This window comes from Montipora capricornis, chromosome 4, assembly GCF_036669925.1.
Source record: "Montipora capricornis isolate CH-2021 chromosome 4, ASM3666992v2, whole genome shotgun sequence".
Taxonomy (NCBI): domain Eukaryota; kingdom Metazoa; phylum Cnidaria; class Anthozoa; order Scleractinia; family Acroporidae; genus Montipora; species Montipora capricornis.
In genome coordinates this window covers 17413705-17426204 of record NC_090886.1, presented here as the reverse complement: position 1 = coordinate 17426204, position 12500 = coordinate 17413705, and the positions used below count along the sequence as shown (strand labels likewise).

At 39.1% G+C, this 12500-nt stretch overlaps 1 protein-coding gene and 1 pseudogene across 2 annotated transcripts in view; both read left to right on the top strand.

Moving 5' to 3' along the window:
* Nucleotides 1–12500, top strand: part of LOC138045694 (serine-rich adhesin for platelets-like) — a 133594-nt gene that overhangs the window by 60137 nt on the left and 60957 nt on the right. For both annotated transcript variants that reach the window (XM_068892280.1, XM_068892279.1), the window contains 3 exons: nt 1337–1424; nt 1875–1929; nt 9312–9413. In XM_068892280.1, the coding sequence (XP_068748381.1) occupies nt 1337–1424; nt 1875–1929; nt 9312–9413 (245 nt within the window). The remainder of the gene's footprint in view (nt 1–1336; nt 1425–1874; nt 1930–9311; nt 9414–12500) is intronic.
* Nucleotides 7646–7851, top strand: LOC138047647 (U2 spliceosomal RNA; annotated as a pseudogene).

The following is a 12500-nucleotide window of genomic DNA, read 5'->3' as shown; positions in this document are numbered from 1 at the left end:
CATTCTATTGGCAAAGTGTAATTGAGGTTTGTCGTCAAGGTGAGAAATAGACCCTTGGTGGTTGCATGATGGGTAATCAGGATAAAGTACATGATGAGCTTACAGACTTCGGAGGGAGAGTTTTTTATTTTATATGTTTGAGCAGGTTGAAGTTTTGGCAGCTATTCAGCTGATGTGAACCTGCTACACCCACCCACCCATATACTTACAGAGGACAGCTGCAACCCCCGCCAAAGTTTTATTGTGATGGTTTGTGAACGAGAATTCACCGTTTTTCATAAAGTTTTCTCGAAGTCATGGCGAGTGTTTGATTCCATGCTTATTTATCAGTACAAGTTGTGTAGAAGCTATTCAAGTCTGTGAAATGGAGAAAATTTGTCATGAACATGCCCAAGTGCGGGCAGTCACAATTGACGCCTCATTGTTTGCGTCAAAACATTTCTTCTAGAGTCGATTTTATCACTTTTTGAGTTATCTTTTTTCTCTCAGATGGAAGATATGACTTTCGAAGATTTTCTGGATCGGAGCGTTGGACAACTTTAGTTTTATTTTAGGATGGGAAGAGGAAAGTCGGTCACTCGCCCTCCAAAGTCTGTAAGCTCATCATGTATTTTATCGTGATTACCCAGCATGCACTGTTTTGCCGAAAGGGTCTATTAGAGCGAACACTTACCAACTCGCGGGTTCAATGATCTTGTCAAAGCGATTTTGCAACTCCTGATTTCTCCTTTCATTCTGTTCCACTTGTCGGGTGTATTGTGCTAACCATTCATCGTTTGCCATGGGCTCCTCCATATAGGGTCCTTCTGGATCTTAAGGTAGAGTTCTTCATGATCTTCGTCAAGCTCTGTTTTGCACATATGCACCCACGATCCGATTGATTCGGCGTCTGACTGTTCCATATTGGTGTCAAAAGTAATTGTTCTTGTTTACAGTCGCTTAAATTCAAGCTTTCGCAGCTTTTCATCTATTTATGCTGTTTTTATCCAAAAAGGTTGGGGATAACTCCAACAATAGTCCACACACTGTCACACAAATAAGAAAATGACTGAAACATCTGTTTTCCGCGAAACTAAATGTCCTGAAATGACGTCACAACCATTCCCAGTCTCCTGCGTTCGATATCGCGGTTTTCTACCCCACTGGAAGTGAAATTTCACGTTTTTGGTACATCAAAACACAGGGAAGAAAAATCGCCATAGAATATTTTTTTCCATACTTATCAGTACATTGTGGAGATTTTATCGAGCAAATAGAAAAGAACCTGTCATATACACTTTAATTTTGATGCTGCTTTCCCACTTTAGACTCGAGCTCCTTTTTATCTTTTTTGAAGGCCTGGTACGTGACCCATTAGCTATTATTAATGAAAGAAAACACAAGAACATATGGAGTGAGAAAGAAAGGCACATATTTAAAGACAAGTAAGATAAATAGTCAGTGCTTCCTTATGGTTTCATTTTAATTTTGTATGTGTAGGGTTTTCAGGTCATAGTCAGCTTCATGTGGTTGTAAGGCGCATTGTTTAAAACCATTATGTCCACCTCAACTCCCTTGTCACAACAGCTCTTTCGATAAAAAACACTCTCCTTTATGCAAAAATCACTGACCAGTGATGGAAATCAAAGCCAGGGATGAGAACCAGTGATGGAAAATTGTAAGAAATCGAAAGTTCACAATTTTGGATAAGCAGTATTTGCAAGAAGGGCTTAAAGTTGCAATCTGTGTTCAAGATATTCACAAGCCACACACAAAATCATTGCCGTTAAAAATGTGATAATTATTATCTTACAGAGAAGTATTAGTGATGCATCTGATACTACTTCCTTCACTAGTTTGTCTTGTCTTAATAAAATTCCTTGTAACTTTTACAGGTTCATCCACAATCCCAAAGACTTTGATTTGATTTCATCATTTCTCCCTGCAAAAGTAAGTATCAGTATGTTGTACAGAGTTCAATTTTGACTTGTGGCACAATTTATTTCTGAACTACTGTGTACAGACTGAGTGTAGTACAAAATATTTTGCACTGGTGCAAAAATAAATACTGTAAACTAGTCAAACTGTTATTCCTAAAGAGTATGTGACAGATTTTTTTTCGTTTGCTTGATTGAATGTACCCATGAGAATGCATGTTTTAAGAGTCAAATGAGTCAATGAGTCAATGAGTCATGAGTCATGAGTCAATGAGACTCACAGTCAATATAGCAATAATTTGTTGATTAAGCCTAAGCCCTCGTTTCAGTGATTAGGCCTAAGCACTCTCTGAAATTTTAGCTTTCATTTTATGGTTTAATTAACTGCACTAACTCGTTGACTCATTGACTCATAAATACTTGACACTCTGTACCCATTGTCCTGATAAGAACTGCAAAAATTGTTTTGGGATTTCGAGTTTTCTTTCCATAGTTTAATCCATTAAAAGACGCAGCATTTCACTTCCGGCGGGGTACAGAAGGGGGACTGGAGATGATTGTGACATCATCTCGGGAACGCTTGTTTATATCTCTTGGTCATTCCTTTGAGATATTTTCATTTGAAGGCTTAAAAGAGCCTCCCACGCAGACTCTCTTAGGAATTTGTCACACGTTCCTTTCCCATGAGCGTCTGAAACGAGCCACACATTCCTTTCCCTTTGTTAAGAAACTTTCATCTGGAAATCATGTGTGGGTTACTTAAACCAATCAGCGCCTTGTAGATCTTCCCTGCAAGGGTCAATACGCCAACTTCTAGATCTTCTTTGGATGAATCATGAAAGAGACGGAGCCGTTTCAAAATCAGAAACATTAATTTTGTTTCCTCGGTGGGTTATGCATTTGCACTCTTGCAAGTCTAAATGTGAGTACTTAGCAAGGCCAGGGTATGGTGTCGTTTCATCTTCAAGTAAAATTGAAAGCGCCCCGGAAATAAATAAATACGGATACAAAGATTTACTACTGCGAGTGTATTTGAACTGCACGAGAACCATTACCTTCAAGTGCAATGAACGCAACTAGGACAGTGGCAAAAAGAAACCTAGAAGAAATTTTTCAGGCTGCTTTTGGCGATGTCCGTCTCTAAAAATTGATTTAATGTTGTTGTGTTGCGAACCAATCGTTCGTGCTCAGTGTTTCTTCAATTTGAAAAATAAAGCAAACCTTAAATCAGTTCAACCGAAGGACTACATGTACAAGAAATGAGGTTATTCAAATGAAACGACTCCACTGATTTGTGAGAAATAGCACGGAAAGAAATGTACAAATAAAATACAATGTATGATATAAATGACAAATAAATTTGAATCGCACAGGATGTTTCAACCATACAAATTATACCATACTCATTTTTACCGCAAACATCTAATCGAAAGCATGGAATTTATACGCTCCAGTTTCTCTTTGACATTAGAATTAACTCAGCGATTTTACATGTAAATGCCCAACACACGAAGCCCAACGTCTTGCAGTTTTCTCAGGTTGTAGATTGCACTTCCAGAATCTGGAAGTGCGTTGTGATTGGTCTATGTGGGAGAGGAATGTGTGACGAATTCCTAAGAGAGCTGTGTGGGAGACTAGGCTTAATACAGATCGTTGATGCGTTGTATCCGGCTGCAACAACGCAAAAGACAAAGAAAATGAATTTTCTATCCATGAAATGCCGTTTTATGGTGATTCAAGGCCAAAAGCTATCAAAAGAATATGAGTGGATCTCTTTCGTAAACTTGACGAGGAAGAATCTGAGTTCTGGTACTGAAAAAAAAAACACTCATTGATTTGCTCAGTGCATTTTGCACTAGACAATTTCACACGCAAGTTTTCTTTCAAGGATCTAAGTTTACCAAAAGCGGTTAAAACATGATGACGTTGGAGTTGTTCCAGTGCCAAAATTTCAGTGTGAGATCACCAAAGAAAGATATGAGCACAGGACTACGTCATACATAAAATTTGATCTGAGTTTCTTATGGTTCAAACTAGTATCTACGTAAAATGTTGACGTCGTTGTCCTAGGTTGGACGGATGTCAACTCCATTCATTTTATAAAGCAAAAGCAGCGGCCGGTACTTTGTGAATGGGAGTTGTTCTTTCGTTATTGTATAAGCAAAGTTGAATTTGACGTCAAGCTCTCGCTGAAGCTCTTTGCGCCGGGCCATTTCCTGTCTGGCCAAAACTTCTGGAAATAGTTTTTGCTGCGTTGCTGATTTCGATTTACTGCTACCAATAAAAAGCAGTCCTTGCTGTAAACGTAGCTCAACTCTGTAAATGCTTGAGAAGTGTCACACGTTTAAAAATCTTGCACCCATTGAACTGAATTTCCGTGCGAGGAGGTCTCTTTTCTTTTTGCATTGTACGGGAAAGGAGACCTCTGCCATGGGTCGAAACTCGCTTTTGTCCAACTGTCGTCCTTGGACAGGACTCTTCAAACCGCATTCCCCACGATATGTTTGCTGACTGTGACTTGAGCATGCTGTGCTTCGCGCATTCCTTTACAGTAATTCCGCTGTTGTTAAGTGAGCCTACAAAACATGAAAGATCACGTGAGGATTCTTATAGCCTCTTTAGCTTTATCACAGACTGATTTGGTATCTGGCTCTTTAACACAAACTTATTGAATACAAGACAATACAAGCTTGATGACTTAACTGGTATATACTTCACTTTTTAAACAAATTTCTTCCTTGAAAAAAAAAAGGCTCATATTGTTGACCCTCTCTTGGCCTTTCACTATCACAAACCTTTGACATGCGCAATAAGCATGTGCTTCATTTGTAGTCTTCATTTGCATGAGCCAGCGGAGTTTTAACAAAACAGAAGATTATGGGGTGGAATGAAACATCAACAGGAAAAATGGCGTTGGGGGAATTCGTTGAGAAAACTGACTACAAATGAGCACACACCGATGAAAAGAAAATAATGTAACTTTATTATTTAGGGTCCGTTTTTCTATATACACTGTATCTCTTTATCTCTGTTGATTGAAGCTTCTGTTTCGTGACGTACCACTCGGAGTACCCACGTATAGTCCGGTGAGAAAGCAGAGAGGTAATTCAGTTGTGCCATATTTGAGCTTTTAAGGCACACAAGTGCGATCACTCATGATTTTTTATGTGCACAACCAAAATTTGGTCGTTAACTTTGAGCCCTGCCTAATGAGTCCAGTTAGGAAATATAGTATTACTGTGCATAATTTGGTTTACTTTGCTTGGTTTGAGTGAATGTACGAGTTGTTAACTCGTTAGGGAGTTTGAGCAAATCATTACGGCTGGTGCTACTACTGCTGCCATGACTGAAAAGGTCTGGGGAGAGTATGTCTCAGTGTTCTCGAAGCTGGTAGAGCAAGCAGTGTTCAGTCAAACCCATGATCACTTGACTGCATATGCACTCTATCCTAAAGCCCAGTCCTCATACTGTAGATTTCACAGCACACAAACTGGCCTGCTTCGTGTTAAAAACGACATGCTACTTAATATGAATCAGAAGCGCGCCCCCCTTCTTGTACTGCTTGACCTCAGCGCAGCCTTCCACAGAGTCGATAACTCTATTTTGCTCATTCGTCTTCACACTGACGTATTTCAGAGTACGCCTATTCCTGGTTTGAAACTTATCTGCACAACCGGTCCTTTTCTGTCTCGATCAATGATGCAACTTCCAATAAATTTGGGACAAAGTATGGTGTACCTCAAGGATCTTGCCTTGGACCTCTCCTGTTTATCCTCTATACCAGCAAGCTGTTTAAGGTCATTGAGCGCCATCTACCTAATGTGCACGCATACGCCGGCTACACACAATTGTCATCATCATCATCATCATCTTTTCCTTTTCCCTCTGAGAGAAATAGGGCCTTGCGTTCTCTCTCTCCAAGCTTCTCGGTCTTTCGCACAACAACCGGCTTCTGTCCAACCTTTGAACCCAAGTTCACCTTGTTCTCTCTCTGCCGTTCTTCGCCATGTCTCCTTCGGCCTACCTCTCCTACATCTTCCTTCTGGGGTCCATGTTAAGGCTATCCTTGTGTTCTCATATACACTTTTCCTCAGCACATGCCCAATCAGTTTCCAGCGCCTACGTTTTATCTTCTGAGTGATCTCTTCCATATTCGTCTTGTATTCAAGATGAATACACGCAATTGTACATGTCCTTTAATGCCAACTTTGATGATGAACAACTGGCCGCTGTTCAGGCCATAGAAAGCTGCGTTGCGGACATAAGGGAATGGATGCTATCAGAGAGGTTGAAACTGAATGACGGCAAAACAGAGTTTGTCATTATTGGAACAAGACAGCAACTCGCAAAGGTCAACATCGACTCCTTGACGGTAGACGATTATACAGTTGCTCCTAGCAGTGAAGTTAAGAACCTTGGCTGTTGGCTGGATAATCAGCTAAAGATGGACAAACATTAATAAGATCTGCCAGACCGCCTTTTATCACTTATAATTATAATATTAGGAAAATTAGGAAATTCCTTGGCCCTGATTGTATCCAGACTTTAATTAATGTGTTTGTGAGAGCTCGGCTCGATTATTGCAACAGCCTCTTGTATGGACTACCTGCATACCAACTACAGAAACTTGCGTGCAGAATGCTGCCGCAAGGATCATCTGCAATGTCAAACGCTTTGATCATATTTCTCCCTCATCATTCAACCTACACTGGTTACCTATTAAACACAGAATTCAATTCAAGATTCTACTTCTCTGCTACAAAGCGTTAAATGGGCAAGCCCCTGATTACATATCTGAACTTTTAAAGCACAAGATTCCTTCCAGATACTCTTTAAGAACAAATGACGATAGATTTCTACTCCAGCGAACTACACTAACAACTCTATCCACCCTTGGTGACCACTCGTTTTCTGTGGCTGGACCAGAACTATGGAATTCTTTGCCCTCTTTACCGAGTGAGCATCTTCTATGTAACTCGCGCAATATAAGATATTAAATTATTATTTATTATAATTATTCTGCTAAATTGTAAGTTTAGCAAAGCAAAATACAAAGAAACATGAGCTAGGGAGTTTTAAACTCTTTTATTTAGTTTCTCTCAACCAAAGGGCTTTGCTCAAAGGACGATGGCCGTTGTTCACCTTGCTAGGACGAACAGATTATTTCTGAGCAAAAGCAAATGCCATACAGTTTGTACTATAACAACAATTTGATGGATGAAATATATAATTTCAGAGAAAAATATCTCAAAGAATATCGAGTGAAGAACACAAATATATCAATGCTCAAAGGAGCAAAAACAGCATCATATAGTATCCAGATATAAAACAGCTTCACTAAATCCTCAAAGCAAACTTAACCGAAGAAAAACAACCTCATGCTGAACACTTGACTCACTTCGCCATTCCAACACCTTTGCCAAAACTTCTGAGAGGCAACCTTGACACAATCTTGGCCTTATAGTATCCAAGGGAATTCTTAAAATGCCGATATGTCCATTGAAAAGGGCCAGAAAAGTGAAATAAACCCGGCGTAGTAGCCACTACAGCAAAACATCCCGACTGACGTGGTCAGATTTCATTCTACAGCCGGATGCAACCGACGTACATGCTCAGTGTCTCATTTTGGGGGAAATTTACTTCCAGCAGCCGTATCAGCGCCAGCTGTAGCGATTTGCTTAAAGTCCCTTTTGATTCCTAAACTACCCTCCCCCTCCCTCTCCATTGACAAAGCTTCCCGGCCTTTTGGCTAAGATCAAGTGTAGTATCTGTTCTTATCAGCTTAATATCTGATATGCTGCTCATCTATTAAGCTGGCAGCATCATGCTCTACTGACGCTTCTGTTGAACTCTCTGTTGAACTGACTGGGAAGTCTTGTCTTTCATCATTGTCCAAATTTGATTTAGTATCAGCATCTCAAGTGGAATCTGTGATTAAAGAGTCATCAACTAAATCATGTTCGTTGGATCCTTTACCCACAGTAATTCTGAAAGAATGCTTGGATGTGATCCTTGATCCAATTGTTGACATAATGAACATCTCTTTGTCATCTGGCATATTTCCATCGGCCTTTAAGACCAGTTGTGACAAACCTATCATCAAGAAACCTAATCTCGATCCAGAGATACTAGCCAACTACAGACTAATTTCCAATCTACCGTTCATATCGAAAGTGCTGGAGTGGATTGTTGTTTTAGAATTCTTTTCTCAACATCATTACCAAATGACTCTATTTAAACTATCGCATCAAATAAGATAATGTCAATTTATTTAGCTGTGACATTACCTCGATAGACACCTGCTGTCATTATTATGTGTTCGACTACAGCTGTAGTTCTGTAAGATGAAATGATGTGTGGCGGTCTTGCACGCTAGTTAAAACGTATTTAGAAAGTCAGTGAAGTTCTCTGCACAAAAGAGATGCATTCTGAAACAGTGGCTATGACTGAAACATTGGCTCTTGCATGACATCTGTTCAGCGGTTTTCATTGGATTTTTAGTCAAAACAACTCTTTTCAACCCTGACACGCTGCTTTTGTCAGGCAAAAAAAGACAATTAGTGGCGATAAACTACAAGGATAAAGCTTTAACCCGTTGCACAAAATGATGTGTGAATTTATATGCGAAGGTTTTTGTACACTTTTAAGTTGACCATTATTTTACATCTGCCTAAAAGGTAGAAAGTACATTATTTCAACGGGTCATTATGCTGACTTGAACGAAACAACATTACATGAATTTTGTTTTTTTGAAAAGATAAAAGGACCTTTTACCAAAAGACAAAATATATCGCAAATGCACAAGTTCTTGCATGCCAAATTACCAAATTTTCAGATTTTATCGTTGTTTTTCCAAGGGACCAGCGGCTATCTGGGCGAATTTTGAACTTTTGTTTTTTTTGGAAAAAACAAAGCGCACCAGAGCTTTTTTGTATAATTTTTGAAAAAGTTTCACCAAAGGGCTCCCTTGGGCAAAATAAAATAAAATTTGAAGTTTTGCAGCTGTCGCCTTATTGTCGATATTTCCAGTCAGAGGCTCATAAACTTGCTGTGAAAAGGAAGTTGAAGCAAACTTTATGCCTGGGTCGAAGCCAATATTTCTCAATTCCCTTCTACATGCATTTTCTTCGATCTTTCTGGGTTTGGTATTTTACTAGTAACTACATGTTTTCTCAGAGGCTATTTACCCAAGACATCTACCATAGCACTATAATGATTAATTTTACAATACCAAAGCAATGTTGTGCACTATTAGAGCTACATATTATGCAAGGACAACTTGTATCTTCAGGAAAACAAAATGCAGCTGAGTTGATAGTTATGGAATAAAGCACTGTGTCATATTACTGCCCAACCACACGTACGCAATGCGTGCCTATTTTTATTTTTTGTCAGAGTGTTGCAGACTGCATCCTGTTTTACTATCAGACAAAAAAGAAGGAGCATTACAAGCAGTTGTCTCGGAGACATAACCTCAAAAAAAGACGAAGAGATCAAGTATGCTATGTTTTTGTTCTTTTATAGTTAAACCCTTCTTTTATGAGGTTACCATAGCAACATCAGTGGAAGGCCATCAATTCCCAGCAATACCAATTTTCTTTAAAAGTGGTCTGAAACCCTTTACTATACATGTACATGTAGTTTTCAGGTCTTAAGTGCTCGAGTTGTACCAAGTGTAGTCCAACCGTGACAAAAATATTTTTAGTGAAATCTGTTGAAACTGTTTTTATTGGTAGATATTCCCATCAATGATCATTCTTACTTCACTTGAATAACTAGATGTAAGGAATTAATGGCTATGACAGTTTCTTTTGTGTGTGAACGTCTCTGACGTTAGGGCAAACGTTTGAACATTGTGGCTCTCTGGGTGGCATAAAATTTGAGGAAATGAGCTTTTCTTTTAAAAACTCAAAAATTATTATTAAATTTTCCCATTGTTGCAAGGAATTTAGGGCCTTGGGTCAATGGATTGCTTCTTCGGTATAAGGGTTTTTACTTTCCTCAGTCCTTATTTGGACTACTTGGTATTCACATTCTTTCATTTTTGTTATTATTGTACAGTTAAGGTTAGTGGTGGGCCGATGATCGATTATAATCGAAAGTTGATCAAAAAGTTCAAGCGACGCGACAATCGATTTTGCTTTTTTCATAATCGATTGTCGCCGAAAAATTAAAAATTTATTGGGGACAAATAAAATTTATTGGGGACAAATAAAAGTATTGTCAACTCTTGTGTGAGTTGTCTTTTTTCATGGACTCTAACTTCTAAGTCACAACAGCAGATATAATCTAAGATTGACTGCGTTTACCTGGCGGTACCCTGTTCGCTGTGTTGTTGTCACTTCAAATACCTCACGCTTATTTGAAAGATGTGGCATGCTAAGCCGCTTTGTATTTCGTAAACAACTGAACCAAAACATAAATTACAAGCTCACTGTTTTGCGTTTGTAGTATCACTATCGTCCAAAATAAGTTTTGAAATAGATCTCAAATGAATTTACAAATCACCAGAGGAAGATAATGTCACCTCTGATCCAAGATGAGCTATTCGTTTTGGCTTGAAAATGTTTGTTTTGCTCTCCCAAATCTCTCCCCAATTTCCAGTGTCCTCTCTCAGACATGCCTCGCTTACATGTTGCTGACAAGTCCAACATTGTGGCTAAAATGGACGAGTTGGAGATCTTTCGCTATCCTGGAAACGCCAGGTCAAAAGTGTGGGAATATTTTGGTTTTCATCAAGTGAAGGAAGGGCCCACTTTGACTTCTATTTAGATGAAAAATATGTGGAATGCTTATTGGTAGATTTTTCCGATTATAGTCGATGATCGATCGGTCGGGGCAATCTGATTATTTCTGATGATCGAATGTGAAATCTCAACTGATTCCCACCACTAGTTAGGGTTCCCTTAATGAACACTCTTGTGACTTCTTTTAAAAACCGTATTTGAACTCTGGTACAAACTCAGTATTTACTAATTCCACCCTTGACACTCATCATATCCACGTCTTCTACATCCTCCCAAAATGACCACTTCTCAGTTGGCTTGAAAGCTCAATTTATTTAACAAATATAGAAGCCTTGACTGTGCTCTGTTCTGTTGTAAAGCACGCAGGAAGCCGCTAGAGCACGAAAGAAGTGTAGTGGGAAACACGAGCCGATAGGCGAGTGTTTCTCCTTACTTCTTGAGTGCTCTAGCCGCTTCCTAAGTGCTTTACAACAGAACAGAGCACAGTTAAGGCTTCTTTACTTGTTTTATGATAAAGAACAAGTAATTTTCTTCAAAAATTCTACTTTATTTTCAAAGCGAGCGCTGCTTGTGGCGAACTGAGGTGTCGTCAGCACAGTGCTTTATACTCTGATAAAGCACGCTAATTTGGACCAATCAGAGCGCTTGTAAAAATATTTAAAATTATTTGATTGGTTAATGAAACAAAGGCTTGTCAAAACATCAATCAACTGGAAAGTGGCTTGACAGAAATCACACAAAATTCGAATTTATGGAAAAACAAGTGTCTCAATGTTCGGTTTCAGTCCGTAGAAAACAGCAAAAAAGAGGATCTAAATAATTAAGTTCAGTGAAAACCGGCCGAATTGTTGCCCATGAAAACCTGCACGTTTCTGACATGACAGTTGGAAAACAAACTGTTCATTGCTTGCGGCTGGAATCTGAAAACCTGTTGGGAATTTTGTAAATGAAGAACTCCAGCGTGAGGACTTTCTGAGCTTGAAAGAACTGCTGGACCAGGCGACGGCTGAGGTCTTCCATCCAAAGCACTTGACAGAATATCTGAGCAAGCCTTTAACTGACAGCTTCAATAATACCCAAGGAAAAAATTCGGAAATTCATCTGCCATTTCTGCGGATGATGGCATGAGCTTTCGTTTGTTCCGTGCTTTGTACTCTCATAAAGCACGCTGTTTAAACCAATGAGAGCGCGCATTATATAGAAACTTTGTTATAATTACTGATAGAGCACTGCGTCTTTGTCAGATACATTAGACTATAACAGAAATTGCTCCATTACAGTTGGCCATTCAAACGTCCGTGGTCTCTACTGCAACCTGAACCAAATTAGATTTCTTCTCAAGTATTCAAAATTAGACGTCTTTGCCATTACAGAAACCCATCTGAATGAATCTATTGGCAACTCTGAACTTTTCATCGATGGCTATTGTCTCTGGAGGCTCGATAGAAGAGACAAGAAAGGTGGTGGTGTCGCCTTCTATGTTAAAAGGAATATTGATTGCGAAATAATTTCTAAATATGAACGAGAAGACATCAAAGCTCTCTGGCTGGAAGTAAAAGCTCGTTCACAAAGACTCCTCGTTGGCTGTGTTTATAGACCTCCTGGCTACGACGGCTTCTTTGGTCATTTTAACTCGACCCTCGAACATATATGGAGAACACGTAAGAATGTTCTCATTACTGGTGACTTTAATGCAAACTTGCTCTTAAACTCAGATATCTACGGAAAAAATGTGTCAGATCATGAATTATTACAGCTACAAGAACTGGATAAAGAAACCAACTTGCACAACTGAAACTACAAATACTTTGTTGGACTTGATCCTTGTTAGTGATTC